Genomic DNA, 22,291 nt, shown 5'->3' on the forward strand with positions numbered 1-22,291 from the left:
GTCTTGGTTCGTCTTCCTTTACCTATGGGGCCTCTATACTCTATTAACATTCAACTCAACTCTTTGGAGATGATACACATTCACTTCTTTTCCATCCTGTCTAAAGTGATGACTCTTCCTTCTGCCCAGTGATTTCTTCCCAGATTTTTCTTCTTTTTATGTTAGTTCACTATTTTGTCATATTTCATTGTATAGGTGTGTAACTTTTTATGTGTTCGGATTTTTCAACGTTTTCCTTTGTAAATTTTTTCTACGGTATTAGCACAAAGAAAAAGTCTTTCTCTTCGGACCTGAGCAGTACTGGACTCCACTCAGTGTACTGTGTGATCAAACAGCCCAGTGGAAAAACAAAATGAAAATTCATCAACAATGAGGCCATGGCACAAAGTTCACGGTGGCCAGTGGGTTTTGTGGTGAGTGAGACCTGTTACGTGTTGGTGAGCCTCTGCTTGTGTGAGCCACCTGCCACGTTGGGCATCTCACGTGAGTGGCCTCAAGTGATGCTCTCGAAGGCCCTTGGTCTTTGCGTGTTGGTGGTGCAGGGATTACAGACGCCCACGTGGTTCCTGCTCGCCTGTGAGCCCGGTCCCTGAGTGGGCTCCACGTTGGCTCGTGGTTCTCCATTCAGTCTCTGCTCAGTTACCTTGGGGGTCCGCACATTGGGAGACACCTCGGGCAATGCTTTTACTTTGTGGGTGCTGCAGACGGCTGAAGTCACTCACGTCTGTGTCACAGGTCTGTCCGGGGCTAACCTAGACTGTTGGCTTTCACTGTCTCAGTGACCCATCACTGTAACTGGAGCGTTTCCCATAGCCCGGCATTTTACAGTGATCATTTCCTATGCAAGTGGTCAGAAGACGACTGCATGGAAAGCAGTCATCAAAATGATTTATTTCCTAATTGCTAAGCAGGCCTCCACTTTAATCTATTATGTTTCCTTACCTTCTCTCCCTTCTGTCCATAAAATCCAAGTCCTCTGTTGCCCTGAAAAGAGAAATGGTTTTTCTGAGTTTTTAAAAGTCATTAACCACAGAGAAATATATATATATATATATATATATATATATATATATATATATATGTGTGTGTGTGTGTGTGTGTGTGTGTGTATATATATATATATATATATATATACATATACATATTTAGAAGAAGAGATGTAAGCTCTATTTGCAAAATACCAAACAATTATCTTTGCATAATATTCTGGCGTCCCCTCCCCAAAGCTATTTGACACAAAAGAAAATTAATGTCTTTTCTTTTGCGAGTTTCACATATAAAGTACGTAATAAAAGTGTGAGCCCAGAGATCACATAATATGAACGGGAGCAGGCTGGGGTCACGTAGAAGTTACGGAAAGCGGCACCTCATGGTGTATCGTGAGTGTGATGAAAACAATGGGCTTTGGGAAAATGCTGTGCTATTCTTGAATACAGGTGTGCTTTTAGGGAAAATCCGTATTTTATACTCTAAGCGAAACCCTGAAAATAGCGGATTAATGGCGGTTTTTCTGGACTCTGTCACCGCTGGGAATGTTTTAGCTTGCTTTTTGAAACATATTCTGTTGTTCAACCATCCCGAGGCTCCCGAAGTTGGCTGTGTCATTAATTCTGCACCTGCTGTGTGAGCCAGGGCTCTGCGGCATTTAACCCTGTGCAGCGTGTGATGAATGAAGATACCGCAGACGTCTGGCAGTGGCCTCCCTGCTGGCGCGCAGCAGAGCCCAGACCTGATCCCGAGTCTCTCGGACTCGGTAGCGCACCTGTCGTCTCCACGGATGAGGGTCTCAGTGTCTCCTCAGACCCAGGAAACAGCCACTCCCCGCCCCCCTGGATCCCAGATCTCAGGATCAGGATTCAGTCTCCCTTCCGCCTCAGCCTTTTGTCATTTTGGTAAGATAGTCCTGATTCCACAAACACATCTGACCCTTTTCATGACTTTAGGGGCTGGGGATTCTCTGGCTAGGGCCCCCGACTTGTCACGTACTTAATAGATTCACAAGTGGGGGGGACATGTGTTCGAGAACTGACTTGACCCTCAAGTCCAGGAGCAGCTGTGCTACACGCTTACACATGTTCTAGAAATAGCGCTCTTTTCTTTGGCGTGCAAACAACTCGGCTTCCTCCCCAGGGCCCCCACATTCCCACCAAGACAAAGGATGGCGTGGGGCCGTATCTGCTCCTTCTCTCTGCAGTACCCCGCTCCCCCTCCGATGCCCAGATATTCTCCAAAAAACACAAACAAAGCCCCTAATTAATTTTTGCTATTTTGCTCCTTTCCCACCTGGCTGGGAGCTGAAATCAAAGCACAGCAAGGCAGCCAGGCCAGATCAGAATGCGCTTTGCCGGGGGCCCCCGCTGTCCCTCTGCCTCGTGAGCCGGCCGCCCAAGTCCCCAGGAAGTGACCTGGTGGACGGCGAGGGCTGTTTGTGCTGCAGCCAAGCGGGGATCTGAGGCGACCCTGGGGCTGGGCGGCCCCGTCCCACATCCGCTTCTCTTGGCTCGGGGCCGTTCCCACCCTGCTCGTGGCCGCGAGACAGTGGGGAGCCCAGCGGTGGGGGCAGCAGCCTTAATGAGCTCCAGCCCCAGCCGGAAGCCAGGTCAGAGGTGATGGGAGCAGAGGAGGGGGACGGTGGACGCCGAGGTCCCCCGGAGGCCAAAGAGATGAGGTTTCCGTAGAGCAGACATGGGAACATGCAGGCTGGGGGATGTCCCCGGCCACGCGCAGGCCACGGGATGGTCCTTGCACACTGGCAGCTGCAGCCCAGCATTTCTGACCACCCATCCCCTTCCCCACCTGCCTGCTCTTGGTCTTAGACATTTATCCAACTTTCCCTGCTGACACTGAACCCTAGTTCCATCTACAAGTTCTGATAAGCCACCTCCTTTCTGTACTTCATCCAACTTAATCATCTTTCTTGGGTGGGAACAGTATGGCCTTGGGCTCAAGCCTGACTTGAAAATCACAGACTAGCTCCCTGGGGGCTGGTGTCACCCTCCGGCACAAAGAGCTTAGTTACATCTGGGCAGGAATGCCGCTGGCTCCCCACCCCGCACAAATACAGCCACATTTTGTCCCCTCTGGCGCACTGACACATTCGGATACACACGAGCTGGTCTTGCGTCTCCATTGCTAATCAAACATTCATCAGTGTGATTTCCAAACGACGGCAGTGGGATGTGATTTTTTTGGTCTTAAAAACCTACAGAATCATTTTCATCACGAAATAAACGATATGTCGTTGTCAACCAAGTAGCCCTATGGTCAGGAAAGGGGCACACAAGTGTGTAAGCTACCCCTCCCCCGTCACCGACTTACCGGCTGTCCTTTAGGTCCAGGGGGTCCAGGCGGGCCCTGCACAAATACAAAGAAATCTGTAAACTGTTTTCTTTATCCCAGGACCCAGATAACTTCTGCTGGGAAGCTCTGGGAAAGCCATTCTGTGTATATTTAGAACACCGTGTAGTATGTAGAGAGGTTTCTGATCTACCTGCCTCAGTGGGGAGGACGGGCTGGAGGGCAGAGGACCGGGGGCGGGCCTGCCTCTCAGAATTTGCCAGCTGTCCACCTACAGCTGTTCTGGGTTTGCTCTTCTGAGTTCAGACTTTTGACTTCACCCGGGTCCTAACTCCTGCCTGCTCGGACCCCCTGCAAGGTCCCAGGCCCTGTCACCGCGGACACTGCCTCCCGTGACCTCCTCCTAGCATGTTTTGCTGGAGGGGTCAGCAAATGTTCACAAGCAGAATTAACCTGTGGGTCCAAACTGCAGGGTTGAAAGTCCATCTGCAAACACCACGGTCTTTCTGCAAAGTGTTCAGCGTCAACGCCACACTTAGGATGAGGTGTTAAACACGCACGAGATGGGCGGTTAGTGTTTAAGCACAAGGAAGCGTGGGAGATTCTAATGGCCCTTAGAAGAACCTGAAGCTGTCAGATCAGCTCAGGACACGGCGGGGACAGGCCCCTGCTTCAGATTTCCCCGAACTGTGTATTTAAAGACCAACCCCTGCCCGTGTGGCGTGTGTACCGTGGGCGGGCCGACAGCTGTATGCGGCGGGGGAGCAAAGAACCTGGCATCTCGTGATCCTCGCTTCTCCGGTTTTCTGCGACAAGGTCTCTCTCACCTGGACCCGGACCTCCCCCAGTGTTGTTCAAGGCCCATTTGTCTTGATGCTAAACTTCCAGGGAACGAGGGGCAGACACCCAGCGGGGGTGGTTTAGTGCCGGGCCGGTGGGCGGTGGGGGAAGTGGTCTGGGGGGGCTTCATGGGCACCAGCACCTCTGTTTTCTCGTCCTCTCCCTCCCTGCAGCAAGCCTTCCCTCGCCCCCGTGTTGTGCAGGTGCCACTCTGTCTGTTGAGTTGCACGGGCCGGGAACCCCTTCAGGCGGCCACTGGGGCCATTTTGCTAACTGATGTGTAACATCTCACTGGCAATGATGGCCACTCCCAGGTGTGGCACAGCTGTCACGATGGCCACGCCCAGGCAGAGACCATTTCTTCTTATCCACCTGTCGGACTTTGATGTGCTTGGCCCAGGGGTGACAGCCCCTCCCCCGGCCCCCCCGCCATCAGCTGGCTGGGTGTGGGGCTGAGAGAGCTCGTCTCGACTGGAAGGGGGCCCAGCCAGCACCATCTCCACACTGGACATGCTTGGTGGTGATCTAGTGCCCACAAATTCCAAGTCCTCATTCCTCAATCTTAACAGCAGCAAAACGCATGCGAGAGAGTCTCGACAGTCTCCATCGTGACCACAAGCATCCGAGATGTATCGTGATGTTTCCACATGCATCAACAACTGAAGAAGCCATGTGTCTGGGGGAACACCCCGATGGCCCCCTGAGAATGAGCCGGGCACCTGCTACTTACTGGTCTTCCTGGAGCTCCAACCGGACCCATCTGTCCCATAGGCCCGTGGCGGCCAGGAGGCCCCTGCATACAGGCAAAAAGGAAGGCTGTTAGGAGAGGGACACCGGTATATGCAGTCCTGAGTTCTTGACATTCTGCTTGGAACATTCTCTAATGAAAATAGACCTTACCTGGAAACCGACCAATCCAGGCTCCCCAGGTTCACCCTAGTTGAGAGAAAATAATTTTAACAGTTCTGGTTTGTATTTATTTATTTATTTATTTATTTAAAATGTTTTTTTTTTTTTTTAACATTTATTTATTTTTGAGACAGAGACACACAGAGCATGAACGGGGGAGGGTCAGAGAGAGAGGGAGACACAGAATCTGAAACAGGCTCCAGGCTCTGAGCAGTCAGCACAGAGCCTGACGCGGGGCTCGAACTCACGGCCTGTGAGATCATGACCTGAGCTGAAGTCGGACGCTTAACCGACTGAGCCACCTAGGTGCCCCAAGAGTTCTGGTTTTTAAGTGTCTTTAGATTTAGTTACATTTTATCACAACTTTGGAAACAAATTCGGAAACTATATCAGCTCCGCCAGGGGCTTGGTAATGCTACCCTTTATCTGGGGCATTGTGAATACAGACTGGAAAGGTGTGCACCCACAGGCAAATGTCACCCTGATGGGAAATCGATGATTTTTTTTAGTTTACTTATTTTGAGAGAGAGAAAGAATCCCAATCAGGCTCCACACTGTCAGCACAGAGCCCTACCTGGGGTTTGATCCCACGAACGGTGAGATCGTGACCTGAGAGAGTTGGATGCTTAATCGACTGAGCCCCCCAGGCGCCCCAGGATAGAAATAGAAGGTTTTTAGCTTCTTGATGGTGCTGGGCTGTTCTACCACCCCAGAGGCACTTGCTTATAGCTCAGCCATACTAGGGAAGTTTTGTTATTATTAGGAATTACCCTGATAGCTCAGGCACGAGTCCCACCTCTAGCGAACATACCCTGTATTTGTCGCGGTCCACACTGGAAAGCGCGTACGGCTCACCTTTCTGCCCCTTGGGTCCTTGGGGCCCCTATGGTAGACAGGATGTGGAAGACAGAGAAAACACAGAAAGGCCCATGAACACTTAGTGCAGTGAGTGCTAGCCATGTGGGTGATTAGACATTATCTGTTACGGGCAATGTCAGTGGTCCTTACGGCTTATTTGGGTTATTTTGAACACCAGTCCTACATTCAGCCACAAAGATGAGACTTTCGTATTTACCCAATAGTATCTTCCTTCAAAGTTAAAATGGAAACGTTTTATAGGACTTAGGTTATTTACAAAAACCCAAAAGGATGCTCAGTAAACGAATCCTTCAGGATACCAACATGTTGTTTCTCTTCGTAATAATACACTTTGTCTTTTCTTGGGCATTAGGGTGCTAAAGATATTAACACATATGTTCTGAAGCACCATTTTTGGGAAAGATGCTGGGTCATTCTGGAAAAGTGGAATTGTGACAAATACACTCAGTACGTGTGCACATCGTATGTGGATGAATGTCTTTCAATGTCTGTGTATGAAATCAGTATTAAAAAAATTTTTTTTAAACATTTAATCTTAAGACACACAGAGAGACAGAGTGTGAGAGGGGGAGGGGCAGAGAGAGAGACACACACACAGACAGAATCCCAAGCAGGATCCAGGCTCTGAGCTGTCAGCACAGAGCCGGACATGGGGCTCGAACTCCCGAACTGTGAGATCAGGACCTGAGCCGAAGTCTGACGCTTAACCGACTGAGCCACCCAGGCGCCCATATAAAATCAGTATTTTAAAGTGATGGTTATATTTATTGATAATGATAGTTTCATGACATTACAGCAGACTGGGAAGTGATGGTCCTCGTTGACAAGGTGACCCACACATAAAAGACAACCCAGGGAGAGGACTGGGGAGGAGAAGCGAGAATAAGAGAAATCCACGAACTTTAGGGGGAAACACGCGGGGAGGAATGTGTGAATATTCTTCCCCAGTCTTAGAAATGTTTTCTTAAATAAAAAGTTTTACCAAATAAGATGTTGGCAAAACCCTGACTTTGCAATATTTTGATGGCAAGAAGGCAGCCATACAGAAATGGAAAACATTTCAAGATTCTTTGCAAAGACCTGAAAACTGAGTCTACAAAATAGATGAATACACGGAAGTTTTCCATAAAAAAAAAAAAAAAAAAAGCACACTTCTACCTGCAGGGGCTGTTTCCATGTCACAGAGGATTTTAGAATCTAACAAGGTGGGAGCTAACGGCATTCTGTCAAGCTCTAATTAAGCCTTCTGATTTTGTTTTTGCTCTTGCCCAATTCTTCCCTGTTACTTGAATTGTGGCATGGGGGGAAATGCAAGGACACAGGTAAAACTGCACGATACAAACAACACGCATTATTTTCTATCTTGTTTACAGAACAAATCTGGAGAATGAAGTTCTCTGGACGCAGGAAAATCATGCCGAGATGTCTGCAGGAACGTGTGCATCCTGACCGCTGCCTAGGGACAGGGGAGCACCTGCCTGGGGGTGCAGGAGCCGGGCTGAGCACACCCGCCCCAGCCGAGGGGTCCACAGGAGCCAACCCGCCCTCCTTGGAAAGTCTCTCTGACACAATTTCTAAAAGGGCCTTCTGGTTGGGCCCGTGAAAGGCACACCACACATCCTCCACCCGTCTGCAGACAAGGGCCGGCCCCCCAGCTCCTGGAGTTCACCACCCCAGCCACACCCGCTGCCCTGATACTCACAGGAGGGCCAATGAACCCCCCGGGGCCGACGGGTCCCTGGTGGCCCACGTCTCCTCTCGTCCCGTTGCAGCCATCGTGACCAGGTGGCCCTCTGGGCCCACCTTGCCCCGGGTGTCCCTGGGAGAGAAGAGTAGGTGAGCCTTCTAGCACACGGTCTGGCGTTCTCATGAAGAGCGTGATAAAACACTTCTAAATCTTCCCACCCTGCATGAACCCAAGGGCAAAGAGAACTCAAAACCAGCAGGTGGGTGAATGAAAGATTAAGTAAATGGAGGTACACAGGTTCGGTTCTGAGCAGGAGAAAGGCCTTCAGGACAAAGTTCTGTTTGCCATGGGCTGGGTAAAGAAGTCCATTACCGCCGGTCTATCGGGAGGTCTGTGTCAGCAGGGACGGGTCACGGTAGATTTAAAACTTCTAGAAGGCACTCTGGAAGCGGCTAGGTCTTTCAAGGACAATAAGGGGCCCCATCTTTTGTGCCCAACTGAACTGTAGAGGGTGAGTTGACAGACTCACATCCTACACAGGAAAGAGATTCACACTCCTCCTGCCCCCCGATGGGATTTCATCCATGACTTCGCCATATGTAGAAGAACTGATTTCCTCTTACTTGCTTTCGAATAAAGCCAATAAAAGCAACATCTGATGTTCAGAGATGTCGGGGTGGGGGAGGGGAGGGAAGGCAGCATGACCAAATGTCTTTTGAATAGCTAGGGAGTCAGGCTGAGTTAATGACCTGCCGCTTACGTACTACGAGACCACGGCCTATTTTGCTGTTTCTTCCCACGGCACGTGTTTAGATATATGCCATCTTCTTAATCTCTCTAAAATTTTGCTTTTGCTGACAATGGACCAAGCATACATTCCAGAGTGGATTTTTTGAGGCCCCATTAGGATGCCTTTTACACTTACGTTGAGAAATTTGGGACATTTCAAGAGAAATGAACGAATCCTACATAGAGTGCCTGGATCCTGAACGATATTAAGAAACACAACGAGAAGAGTTGCATTTTAATTTCGTTGTCTACCTCTCATCGCTCTCCTTTAGACACTCAAAGCCGCTGCTTTAACTGGGACCCTCAGACAAGCACAGATCCAACAGCCAATCCCCTGGTAGACGAGAGAAATCCCCTCCGCCCTGGAAATCACGGGGTACCATCCATCTCTCCAGCTAAGAGTGCAGCCAGCTGCCTTGGTAGTGGCCAACTACAGGCCTTTTTTTAGGGGTCTCTGAAAGCTGATTCTTCAAATTCAGCCTGAGAAAATAAGCCCGGTGGGTGCTCTGCTCACGATCTGTGCGGTCTTCTGTGATGCTTTTCGTAACTCGAGTTCTTCACTCCTCTCCGGAGTGATCTGTCTCCTGTTGGCCTTTCTTGCTCCCTTGGAACTGATCTAAGTCCTGTGACATGGCGTGTCAGTCAGACGTTAGTTGGAGACTGTTCTTCAAAGAAAAATTGCAATTACCTTGAACCGACCGCCCGTCTCATGTTCAACATCTAACTGGACACGGCTCTTAAGATCTGACTGCACATCACATTTTATATATGGCTCCTAAGTGGCTAAAATTAGCCCGGGGGCAGATGGCACATGGGTGCATGTATGTGCAGTTCCAGAGTCCTGTGGTCAGTGGGCGAGGCCATTGTCAGCAGCACGGAGATTCTGCGGAAACCGCTCAGTTACCTGCTTACTGTGACCACTCTCTCATGTGAAGATACTGCCTCTCCAACTTGTGAACTATTTCCTCCTCAGAGTAAATGGGCATACAGTGGAAAAACCAAATATGACTCAGAGTAGCTATACTGTTTTTCCATATCCCTCCTTTTAAACTCAGATTTCGACTTCCAGAAGACAAAACCGACAAGGCGGCCCAAAGAGCTCAAGAAAGCGGTTTAAGAATAGGTGGTTTTGTTGCAGGCGTTTGGTAGGAAAATGCTATCATTATTTGTTTATCCCTGAAAATCTACAGATTCTTTGACTCTGACTAATGGGGAAGTGACTACCTTACTTGTTCACACAGCTGTGTGTCCTAACTGGTGCGTGTGAGCCCCCGTCCAGGGGATGCTCCGGGTCAGGTCACCGTCACACGGGCTTCAGGTCTGCGTGTGGCCTGTCTGTGGCCCTGACCGCCTTCCTGTACCGCTGCACAGCCTCCTGGGTGTGCAGCCGGCATTCTGAAGAACCTCCTCTCTGTGATGCACAGCCTTTCTGTGATGGCTCTTCTGTGTTCCCTCCTACAAGGCGCTGTCCTGCTTCCACAGCTCCGGGAATGCATCTGTTACGTGTGCACACGCGTGTAGATGTGCGTGCTAACACAGGGGCAGGGGGTGTGGGCATGTGGGGTAAGGGCTCGGATGTGTGCACACGAGGGAGGTTCCTGAAGCAGATGTCCTCAAACCTCAGCAGCAGGCGAAAGCATGTGTCATAAACACATCTGTCCCTGCGGCTGGGATCCGTAGGAGGCAGACCCTGGGAATCTGCTCACGGATCCTTGTGAAAGAGGTTGAGAGACAGGCCGCTGTGTTTATTTATTTTTTTTATGCCACAAGAAGTAAAGTAAACTAGGTTAGAAAAACACATTTTATTGCATTTTGAGATTTTCTCATGGACAAACCCTGTCTTTTCTTCTCACTTACGCATGGTTCACTAGAGAACTGGGGAAGCGTCACCAACGTCCAGCAGAGGGCGTCCTCCCACCCACCATCTCGGCTGTGCCCCTTTATGTTCAGGTCACTTTACGGTTCCAACAAAATGTCAAGCCGCATTCTGATTGCGCATATCTAATGTGCTAGCCTTCCATTACAAAACCAGGTCCGGTTTTCGCCAAGTAGCCTCGATTCCGAAGCCAAGCGCAGAAGAACATTTACAAAGGAACCAATCTGTGCCGTATTTGATGGGACTCCAGGGGAAAAAGGATGCACTGAGAGCCCTACTTCATTTCGTAAACCAAACAGGAGGCCTAGGTAGAAATGCTTCTGTAAGTCAGGAGCTTGCTTAGCATGTGTTCGGTGTTTTAAAATCCTACAAAATCTTACAAAACACTTACGGGAATTCCGTCGGCACCAGGGAATCCGGAAACGCCTCTTGCTCCCTGTAAGGAAGGCAGACAAGCTTACTGTGGGCCGGAACACCCACTGCCCGTCACAAAAGTGGAGGGAACATGAGAAGTCATCATACCACATCTCCTTTCGGTCCTGTGATCCCCGGTGACCCCCTCTCGCCCTTGTCACCTTTGCGGCCCTGCAGTCCTGGGAATCCCTGCAGGCCTGGGGGCCCGGTGTACCCCTGGGGGCCCACTGGCCCTGGCTGGCCCTGCAGAAACAACAGAGTTTAATCACGGTTAATAACAACAGACGAGCATTTTCCAGCGTGCTGCTTTTGAAACGACGCTTTTCATTCTCAAAGAGCTATGATGTCCAGGGAACGTCACATGTAGACAGTTCTATCTCCTGCCACAATTGCCACAGAGTGACTTCCGGCTAAGAAAGAAGGCCTAGAGTGTTAAAAGAAAAAAAACATGTTAAATGTGAGAAAAAAAATATCATCCTAGACCACTAATGTCGCGTTACCGTGAAATGCTGGCATTAGGTTGGGATGAAAGAATCAGCTTACTTGGCTTTTTAAAAAAATTTTAATGTTTATTTATTTATTTTTGAGAGAGAGAGAGTGAGAGAGCGTGAGCAGGGGAAGGGCAGAGAGAGAGGGAGACACAGAATCTGAAGCAGGCTCCCGGCTCCCAGCTGTCTGCACAGAGCTCGACGCGGGGATCGAACCCACAGACCGTGAGATCATGACCTGAGCCGAAGTCGGACGCTTAACTGACTAAGCCACGCAGGCACCCCTTACCTGGCTTTTTTTTTTTTTTTAAATAAAAAATGTGTTCTCAGTTAACAAGAAAATTCCAAACAGATTTCCAATATTTTATCTCTACTCAGTATAATGCCTGTAACAGGATGGAAATGTATATGGCACTCAGGTATCAAAATGATCCCCAGATGTTTAAGTGATCAGATAATCTCCCGTCTACACACATACTACACGCACACACAGAGAAACATTAAAGGTGTCTGAAGCCTGTAACAATCCACACCCGTGGCCATCGGACATGAGTGGCCATTATTTAAAAAAAGGACAAAATGATGTGCTGGTGAGCACACGGAGAAATCGGAGCCCTCGGCACTGCGCGTGGGGACGTAAAACGGCACGGCCGACGTGGAACAGGATGGTGGGTCCTCAAAAATTAAACAGAGAATTGCCATTCCATCCAGCAACCCACTTCTGGGAGAATCCTCAAAATCGCTGGGAGTGGAGACCGAACAGGTGCTTGGACGCCTGTGTTCGCTGTAGTATCTTCCCCAGCAGGCAAAGGGCAGACGCACGGCGTTTCCTGGGAGATGGTGAGCATACAAAATGGGGTCCATCCACGCCACGGGCGATTATTTACCTGGCCGGGGGATGTGGGGGCCTCACCTCCCAACACTGCCGACGCCTGTGGACGTGGGGCCCAGGTGCGGGGGAAGCGGTCAGAATTTCTCGGAGGCGGAAGATACGGATGGAGGTTAAGATCGAGTCGATGGATGAGACCTGCCCCGAAGCTCAGGACCCCTGCCTCCTCCAACAAAGGGTGATTTGGGATGCCCCCTTAGGGCTCCCTCTGGGCCAGGTCAGTTCTGGAGATGATGGGTTCTCTTGCTGTACCCTCCTCGTGTTCCGGAGGGTCCGGTCAAGGCGGAACTCACCAGATACTCCGTCTGAGTGCAAGCATCGCAGGCAGTGGTGAAGCCAGGGTATTTCGTGTCTTTGAACAATGCGGTAAAAGGGGGCTATCGCCCCTTTCTTGTCTCCCCCTCGTTGAGGAGGGTTGTGCTGGAAGGTGGGTAGCCCTGACCATATGAACACACGAACCCTAGGCTCACCCTAGGCTAGTGCTCAGGGCCTTCCGCCTGCTACGTTTGCTGGAAGTGTGAGGACAAAACGTGCTTTGATTCTGATTTTCACGGATCTTCTCCAGTCGTAATCATTTTTGTTTTGTTGGCACTGTTAGAATACCACCTTCTTGTGATTATGCGGTATGCCCCAAGCCCTCGAATGCCCCCAGTCATGGTGAGGTTCGCACGGCGAGCGTCCTTTTGGGCGTAAAATGTTCTTCAGTAACACTGTCACTTTTACCGTCTACAAAGTTCATCCCCATCTGGGGGGCTCACTGCACGCCTCCAACTAGGAGCGGCACCTACTGTTAACCACAGCAGAACATGTGTGTCTTCATGATGAAAAACCACATTCTTGTCGTGCCTTCAGTAACCTCTCCTCGTTCCCTTTGATGGGAAAAGTGATAGCGACATCATGTACTCACTTTCCTGCCATTGTCAGTAAACTTTTCAGCCTTTGTTTCTTGGATGGGAAGTCTGGCTTTTGGAATGAGCCTTTCCTCTTCTGAGGCGTGCTATCACTGTGAAATTCCCATAACACAACACAGACCCTTTAAAGGGGCTTCTAGCACATTCACAGTGTTCTCTACCCACCAGTTCTATCTAGGTCTAGAACATTCCCATCACCCCAAACGGAAACCCGTACCCACCGAGCAGACACTCCTCACTGCCCCTGTATTTGCTGTCTGCTCTCCGTGTCTGTGGGATCTATCCCTTCTGGGTATTTCACATATATGGAGTCATATGTATGATACGTGACCTTTTGTGCCTGGCTTCTTCCACTTACCATAGAATTTCTGAGGTTCTCCCATGGGGTAGCACCTGCAGTACCCCATTCACTTCCACGGCTGAATCATACTCATTGTATGGAGAGACCACAATTTGTCCATTTCATCCATTCATGGGCATTTACGGGGTTCCCACCTTAGGGCCATTGTGGCTCGTGCTACTATGGACGTGCACGTACAATTACCTGTGTGAGTGCCTGTTTTCGATTCTTCTGGGTACAGACTTCGGAACGGAATGGCTGTGCCTTCTGGCAATTGTCTAACTTTTTCAGGAACTGCCAGACTGCTTCCCACAGTGGCTGCATCACGTCCATTCCCAGCAGCGGTTTGTGAGGGTTCCAGATTTCTCCACACCCTTGCTAGCACTCGCTCTTTTCCCTTTCTTAGAAGTTCTAGCCATCGTGGTGGGTGTGAGGATGGTGACATTCTGAGGAGTTTATCTTGAGCTTCTGACAGATGGGACATTTCACAAATTCCATCCAGCTTCCGCCCTGGGGAAGGGCCAGGAAGAGTCTGGAGAAAATCTGAATCAGACCTTCGTCCCCACGGACTGGACCCTCGCTCTTGCCCACAGTGCAAACGCTGTGCTGTTGAGGCGAAGTGGACATTGACGTCAAGGTCAAGGACCTTGCTCTGAATGTTTTAGTCATCAGGCCTGAGATTTCCCCGAGGATATCCTGCCGGCCAGGGCATCCAGTGTGTCTGTCAAGAGCAGTTGGAATGATCAGCTAATGAAAAGGAGCTTCCTCTGTGCTAATTATCACCAACTTCCACCCTTAGTGGGAAGGTCACGGTCGGAAAACCTATTTCCATCTCTTCCCTTCCTTTTGTTCTAAGTGACGTTAAAAATAAAAATTACCCCAGAAGGAGACGTCTAGTTTGAATGTCTCTGCATAAACCTCAAGGGCTCCTGAGAGTCTTGCGGCGCACTTGACAAAAGCATTCCTGAGAAACATTTCTTAAAAGCCAGCAGACGCTGTGAAAGGAGTGGAGGGACCATGTGCTGTGACCCCCGTCCCACCAGGCGGTCTGATTCAGATCTACGTGTTACTCGCTGGGAGACAGGACAAAGGAAAAAGCATTATTAAATCGCGTATCTTCTGGGATGAAGTGCCTGTTACAGGTTTTATTTTTAAAAATCTTTAAAAACGTTTCTATTTTTGAGAGAGTGCAAGACGGGGTGGGACAGAGAGAGGGGGACAGAGGATCTGAAGCGGGGTCTGCACCAACAGTCGTGAGCCCGACATGGGGCTCGAACTCACGAAGCAGGAGATCATGAGCTGAGCTGAAGTCTGACGCTTAACTGACTGAGCCGCCCAGGCGCCCCCGTCTTGGTTTGAAAAAATGGTTTATCTTATTTTACCCCCATGCCAAACACGTGACAACTGTCACCCCCCACTTGAGAGGAGACAGCGGGGGCTCTGGAAGGAGCCCAGTATCGTGAAGTTGGGTCGGGGAGTGGGCCGGTTCTGAAGCTTCCGTGTTCCATTACATCATTGCTGCTCTGAGTGAGGTCCTCGACCTGAATCAGCTCCATCTGGGAGCTTGAGAGAAATGCGGAGTCCCAGGCTTGGCCCGGACCCTCCTGGAGCTTCAGTGACCACCCTCCCCGGGGGGTTTCTTTGTACAGTAGCCCGGGAGGCTTACTGCTCAACACCCCTCCCCCTGCGACATTCTCACAGAAGCAGGTATCTTTTAATAAAAATCTCATTTAATAAAAAATGAAGTCGGGTCTTAGAAGAACAGTTGAGTGTTTACTGCATCAGGCAGAGGAAGATCTAATATTTACGTTTGTTAAGTACTATTTCTAATGAACTTTTCTGGGTCTTAGGCTTCAGTGGGATCTGCAACAGGCCAGAACCAACTTTGCTCCCTGTGAGGACGGAAGGTTGCTCATCATGTCTCCTTCTTGAAATCACTCCTGGAGCCCGTGTGGGATCCAGGGTCGGTGGTGGAAGCTGAAGTCTGGAAAGGTGGATAGAATGCGTCCAGACTTGAATACACATTGCTCAAATACCGCGGCTGCGGCCAGAATGCACTTCAAGGCCTGAGACTCTTACTAAGCTTTCCTGAACTTGGAATTTTCACTTCTGAGAAAAGGGCAGAATATAACCAGCTATGTGCACGCGGGGGTGACTCCGGGCCTGCGGACGCGGACGTGAAGGTGGGGCGCTGATCATGAAGCGGGGCCCGAGAAGTGTGGCCTCACACGCAGCCCCAAGGGGGTGCCTGTTTCCATCCGCAGCTTGTTAACCTTACAGCTCCCTGTGGGGAGGAAGGTAAAAAAAAAAAAAAAAAAAATAGCTTCCTTTATCAGAGAAGGATAAAGAGAAATGTTTCCAAGGATAAAACCCTGCTTCACTGCACATCAGGATTTTTAATTTACAGTACAGTATTTTCCTGCTCGAATAAGAATAAGCTTTTCACTTACTGGCCAACATGTGAATAGTAGGAAATCCCTTCTCTTTCTGAAGTTGACTCTTCCTGTCTTGCCTTTTATGGGCAGCGGGCCCCAGCAGACACCCCATATCCTCTCCCGTCCCCTGGGGGGCCCCTCCCTTCCTCGGCTGCTGGCGGTGCGTTCCAGGCCTTCCCGGCCCTTCCGATGCTGCCCTTCTCGGTGACCCTCTGGGGATTCCAGCCCAGGTCCCAGCTCGTTAGAAAATACGTCAAATGGCCCGGAAGCTGGGCAGGGCTACCTTTGAGGATCCAAGAAAACAATTCCTTCAGCTACAACTCAGACTTCGCCGCCGTTCTTAGGGTGAGCGAGTTTTTTGATGGCCCTGGCCGGGTGAGTCTGTACCATTTTCTGAGCTCATGATAACGTGGAGGCATCGGAACAGGACAGAACCTGTACGATAACAATCAGCAGTAACGAGCAGCCACCCGATCCACGCGAGACAGAGCCCGTGGTCGGTCCGCCACCCTTTGCCTGTGGCTTCTTTGGCGTAACAGAACACCAGCCCTGCCCCGGCTACCATTCCGAATCACGGATTCCACCTATATGAGGTAGAACTATACTGGCCTTGGAAGTCCTGCTCTCCAAAATTATTTGGCACTGGCCACAGCACCAGCATCTATGCAAAGCAAATACACCCACACGTAAGGAAATAAACCGTGACCCTCATCTGGCTCCACGTACACATGTGTGGTCAAAAAGGGTCACAGACCCGAGTGTAGGAGCTAAAACTCTAACTTTCTGAAGGAAAGCACACAGGGAAGAGTCTTAGCGACTTTGCATTAGGCAGCCGTTTCTTAGACGCGCCCCAGGGATCATGAACCGTAAAAGAAAAACGTTGAAAACACCAGAAGGCTTGATCTTAAAGGTACCATCAAGAAATAAAGAGCAGCTACAGATGGGGGGGGGCATATTTCCAGAACACATATGTCTGATACGTGACTTTTGTCCAGAGTACAGACAGAACACCCAGAAATCGAGGACAGAGACACTCGATATGAGATCTGAACCCACTCTTCCTCAGAGAAGACAACCAGAGGGAAGCCAGTCCACACTGCTGCCACCAGGGAGGGCTACGGTCAGGACAGCCCCCCAGGGGTGGGTCGCCCGGCAGGACGGCGTGCCAGGACCATGCCGGGGAGGCTGCCAGTGTGATGCGGAATGGGCAGCCTCTTTGGGAAAGTGTGGCAGTTTCTTATAAAGTTAAACATCCGCTTACCGTAAGACCTGTAGGTAAACGTTCATAGCGGTTTGGTTTATTTCAGCTGAAACCCTGGATGTCCAGCGGCTGATGAGTGTAGGAACTGGTACGTTCGTAAAATGGAATACCACTTAGCAACACGAGGGGGGAAATGACCTGATGTGTGCAACATGGAGGACGGATCTCGGGGCATCATGGTGAGGGAAGCTCATCCCACCCATCCCGCTGGTAGGATGCTATGCTGATATCTGACTTACGACATTCAGAGAAAGCCAAACTAGGCACAGGAAACAGAGCAGTGGTGGCCGGGGGTGGAGGCAAAGGGAGGGAAGAGACTGAGACTTTTGGGGCTCATGGACCTGTCTTCCTTCACGATTACATGTAGCTGTACACGACTGTCAGTATCCACTAAATTGCACGCAAAATATTACCTCAACAAAATTAACTTAAATACAAATGAAGAGAAGAGTCTGGTAAAGACACACATTAAGAGGACAAGTCTGGGGGCGCCTGGGTGGCTCAGTCAGTTGAGCGTCCGACTTCAGCCCAGCTCATGATCTCAGGGTTCATGAGTTTGAGCCCCGCATCGGGCTCTGTGTGGAAGGCTCGGAGCCTGGAGCCTGCTTCGGATTCTGTGTCTCCTCTCCCTCTCCCCCTCCCCTGCTCACACACTCTCTCTCTCTCTTAAAAATAATAAACATGAAAAAGTTAAGGGGCGTCTGGGTGGCTCAGTCGGTTAAGTGTCCGACTTTGGCTCAGGTCATGATCTCATGGTCTGTGGGTTTGAGCCCTGCATTGGGCTCTGTGCTGGGAGCCTGGAGCTTGCTTTGAATTCTGTGTCTCCCTCTCTCTCTGCCCCTCCCCCACTCATGCTCTGTCTCTTTCAAAAATAAATAAATGTTAAAAAAAAGAAAAAGAAAAAAAAAAGAAGAGAAGCCTGAAGTTCATGGGCTTGTTGGATACGACCAAGTCCTTCTGGAACATTCTTACGAATGAATTTATAAGGTCACTAATGTTTCAGAAAGGAAGAAGGAAGAGGGGACACTTTTAAAACGCCTTATTAAAAATACACTTAGCCAAATGCTTTTTAAAAATGTCTGCCAGGGAGATGAAAAAAAAAAAAACAAACCCAAACTGCAGAAACTAAGGGCTGGTCTGGAGTCCAGTCCGGAATCTGGTCTGTGGCACTTGAGGTGGACAGAAAGGAGGGCCGTCTGCACTCAGCCCGCCGAGCGGCCGGACTGGAAGTGGGTCAGGACCAAAGAAAGGCCAGGCGGTCCTGGCCTCCACGATGCACAGTCTTCAGAAAGAACACACCAGAGGCATCACCTCTACTCGTAAGATGCTGCTGTACAGTTTTACCTGAAATGAGTCACATTTTACAGCAGAGGAGAAATGGGTCAGCTCCCGGTCCCCACCCACAGGAGCAGGACGTCTGCAAACTCTGCTCCTTCTTCTAAAAATAGGCAGCACATGGGCCGTCCCACTCGATGGCTTTTACCCCAATGTGAGGCCACGCTTTTTACAGTCTGGATGTGACGCTGCCTGGCATATGTCAGAAAAGCCGAACTTCTGGGAAAGCCTTCCCCTGCTTGCGGCAATAAATACATTTCGTTTGCCCGAACGCGACTGCTTGCCTAACATACCGGCTTGGTTTCTCAAGCCTCCTGGCCCCCAAGAAGACATGGAGTTGGATGTGGATGAACTGAGGGCCTCGGGGAGCCCAGATGGCAGCCAAGAATGGGCTGGAAGAGCAGATTCTGGGACCACAGGTGTCCTGTAGGCAGGAAATGCTCTAACTGAGCTCTGACTACACGGAAAACAGTATTAGTGCCCAGAGTAACCGCAGCAAATGGCCTTCGTGTCCTTATGAGTGATACAAGGGCTCCTGGCTATACTTAGGTATCAGAAAGTGACAACCAGAATACGAGGCGATTTTGGAGTTACCAAATCAGGCAACCGCAGGTAACTAAAACAGCTGTCTACGTGTACGGTCTCAGTGGAGACCATTCATTTCCACGTGCCAAGACTCCGCCGGTCTCCTTAGGTCATACTCCTAGGCCATGCTCGAGTGTGACGTGACTCACGGCAGACCCTGTGCGTTTCTCTCACGGCCCTGTGATTGGCAAACAAGCCCTGGGGGGGATGCCTGCACACAGGGGAGCCGCAGAAGACACCCTGTGTGTGGGGCCTCCTGATGCTGGCTCCCCTGATGAGGTCATCAACTGGCCGGCAGGAGTGCGGAATGCCTTTTGGATGTTGGTGGCATGGACTAGGAGCAGGACCAACAGTTCTATCTAGCTTGCTTTTAGAATAAACACAGTCACCTGAAAGAAAACTATTCTTGAGGTTGGCATTATATTGATTTTTTTAAATATTTATTTTTGAGAGAGAGAGAGAGAGCATGCACACGAGCAGGGGAGGGGCAGAGAGAGAGGGAGACACAGAATCAGAAGCAGGCTCCAGGCTCCGAACTGTCAGCACAGAGTCCAAAGTGGGGCTCGAACCCACAAACCATGAGATCGTGACCTGGGCTGAAGTCGGATGCTTAACCCACTGAACCACCCAGGCGCCCCTGGAAATCCATATTTTTAACAAGGTCCCCAAGCAACTCAGATGCAAAGCCAGGTTTGGGAGTCAGGGGACAAATATAATTCTCACACAGGACAGGTGAGGGGACAGCCCAGGGAGGTGGAGGTCTTAACCCACAGCTCTGCTGGCCCTCCGCCCGAGAGCACTTCATGACATCCTTCTGATGACGCTCCAGGTGTCACGGTCAGGGTGACCCCCTCTGCTGACTCTAGGGGCCTGTATGCTTGTGTTCGTCAAGTGAATGTAAGACCTCCTCTCACTTTACGACCCAAGGACTGCTTCCTCACTCCCCTACACAGAGGACTGTGTGACCCTCCCCAAGGTGGACGGGAACTGTAGCCCAGCAAAATGCGTCAGGATGGAACTTTCCATATTTTCAGCATTTACAATGTTTTTGCTTCCAAGAGTTAAAGAAGAAAACTCCTGAGGGTCAGTGACCTTATTCCAGTGATTGAAAAAACTCCAGCAGGGGCCATACTGGTTCACTCTGGTTGCTTTGGATCTGATGATGCTCCTATATCCAGTCTTTGGAGACTCCCGGGGTCTCCTTGGGAGGACCTGAAACCCCCACCACTCATTTCAAAGGGAGCTGGTCTCCACAGAGCCCAAGAGCAGACTGTTTCCCAGAACACTATGCAGTTTGGGGCCGTTTTCTTGATCCCTTGTAATATTTTGTTTTCTGAGGATAATGATTTCATTCCCTTTAACAAAATGAGACATCCCTCACCTTTTAAAAGAAAACCTGGCTAATGTACCCCAAAGTAAGTCATTAGAAGTTTTAAGAACAGTCGGGGCGCCTGGGTGGCGCAGTCGGTTAAGCGTCCGAATTCAGCCAGGTCACGATCTCGCGGTCCGTGAGTTCGAGCCCCGCGTCGGGCTCTGGGCTGATGGCTTAGAGCCTGGAGCCTGTTTCCGATTCTGTGTCTCCCTCTCTCTCTGACCCTCCCCGTTCATGCTCTGTCTCTCTCTGTCCCAAAAATAAATAAAAAACGTTGAAAAAAAAATTAAAAAAAAAAAAGAGCAGTAACCATGTTTTTTTTTTTTTAATTTTTTTTTTAACGTTTATTTATTTTTGAGACAGAGCATGAACAGGGGAGGGGCAGAGAGAGAGGAAGACACAGAATCCGAAGCCGGCTCCAGGCTCTGAGCTGTCAGCACAGAGCCCGTCGCGGGGCTCGAACTCACGGACCGTGAGATCATGACCTGAGCTGAAGTCGGACGTTTAACCGACAAAGCCACCCAGGCGCCCCAGTAACCATGTTTTATGCGCATTTTGTGAGAAGTTGGAAGTGATGAGTTCAAACAGTGGATGCAGTTATGCATTTAAGTTCAGATCCAGCTGTGGAAAAGCAGCTTGGCTCGGAGCCAGACAGGGCTGACGGAGGTCCCCGTGGTCACAGGAAGCATCACTGTGTGCACTGTCCTACTCTAGAAGGCTGGGTAAGCCCTGAAGGTGGTAGTTTGTCACTTGCGTAGGCCTCAGGGCTCCTGAGTGTGGGGTGACGTGGGACGCTCCCCGCCAAGTTCCCAACACCAACGTCCCTTACCTACAGGTGTTGGGAAAAGGCTTTCTGCTTGTAGACCACTTTTACGACCATTATAACGAGTTCATGGTTTCTGGGGCACTTTTGAAGCACAGTGCCAGTGCGTAAGACTGTGGGGGGCTATCACCCTCTGGTTCTGTCCCCCAGTATGCCAAAGTGTGTCACCTACAGCCTTAGATCCCTCTCTCACTCTGCTCCAGCCCGTGGAATTACTGATCTGGTTCTGCACTGGGCAGGTGATCTGGTTCTGCACTGTTGGGGAGAGGGCTTTTCAGGCTTCAGCGTGGATCACAAAGGCAGAGCACCCAGACTCATGGGGAGGGATGCCGGCCTTATCAAAACTGTGTACGATCGGATAAAGAGAGATCAGCCGCCGAAATCAAGACCTAGGAAACCAGGCCAGGGTTTTGGAATGTCAGGACTCCCGCCCCCAGGGATTTACTTCTGGTAATCTTTGAACCACGCTGTTTTGAGGACAACTGTTAGCGATAAACGGAACACGCTGGAACCGTTCTGCACAACCACCGTACCTCAGGAGGAGCAAAGGTTACAGACAAAAGGGGTGTTTGCCAACTGGGGTCTGGGAAAAGCTATAAAAGGAAGCTTTTCGACACTAGCTGAATGTTTCTTTTTAGAATAAAAATTTCACTCTGTATCAACAGAAGACACCTTCTCACTGCCTCCTCCTACACTGCGGGTCAGAGGAACGCGGTGCAGTTCCCGCGGCTGGCACTGGGTGGCAGTCAGTCGCGCTTTTGGGAGCGAGACCCCGCCCCACTTCAGACTTCAGGTTTGTCGCGTCCAAGATTTTGGGACTGTTCTGGGTGACGATGACCCCCTTCCGTGGGACAGAGGGCAGGCCCCTCAGTTGTCACGGGGAGCTAACCTCCCAGGGGGAAAATTCTGATGAAAATGTTCACGGCAGAATTCCAACGGTGTCGAAAGAGCGTATCAAATTCCGGTTTTCTCTTCACGGGGCACTTGAACTAACAGTAATTAATTATCTTGTACTTCCCTTCCCTTTTGACTTGCCCAAAGGAATGTGTTCTAAGTACACAGAAATAGCGGAGGACCCGTTAGACCCAGACCCAGTGCAGAGTTCCGGGAGACAGCAAAGTAGTAAGTGCAACCAACATTTCTAGAGTGGAGCGTTCATGG

General features: G+C 50.2%; 1 protein-coding gene across 2 annotated transcripts in view; it reads right to left on the bottom strand.

Moving 5' to 3' along the window:
• The window catches only part of COL4A2 (collagen type IV alpha 2 chain), a 174,714-nt gene that overhangs the window by 61,167 nt on the left and 91,256 nt on the right, over positions 1 to 22,291 (bottom strand). For both annotated transcript variants that reach the window (XM_058742754.1, XM_058742743.1), the window contains exons 5-12: positions 10,800 to 10,934; positions 10,669 to 10,713; positions 7,628 to 7,744; positions 5,858 to 5,929; positions 5,038 to 5,073; positions 4,868 to 4,930; positions 3,319 to 3,354; positions 943 to 984 (exon numbers count right to left, since the gene is read on the bottom strand). In XM_058742754.1, the coding sequence (XP_058598737.1) occupies positions 943 to 984; positions 3,319 to 3,354; positions 4,868 to 4,930; positions 5,038 to 5,073; positions 5,858 to 5,929; positions 7,628 to 7,744; positions 10,669 to 10,713; positions 10,800 to 10,934 (546 nt within the window). The remainder of the gene's footprint in view (positions 1 to 942; positions 985 to 3,318; positions 3,355 to 4,867; positions 4,931 to 5,037; positions 5,074 to 5,857; positions 5,930 to 7,627; positions 7,745 to 10,668; positions 10,714 to 10,799; positions 10,935 to 22,291) is intronic.

Source organism: Neofelis nebulosa, chromosome 1 (assembly GCF_028018385.1).
Source record: "Neofelis nebulosa isolate mNeoNeb1 chromosome 1, mNeoNeb1.pri, whole genome shotgun sequence".
Lineage (NCBI taxonomy): Eukaryota > Metazoa > Chordata > Mammalia > Carnivora > Felidae > Neofelis > Neofelis nebulosa.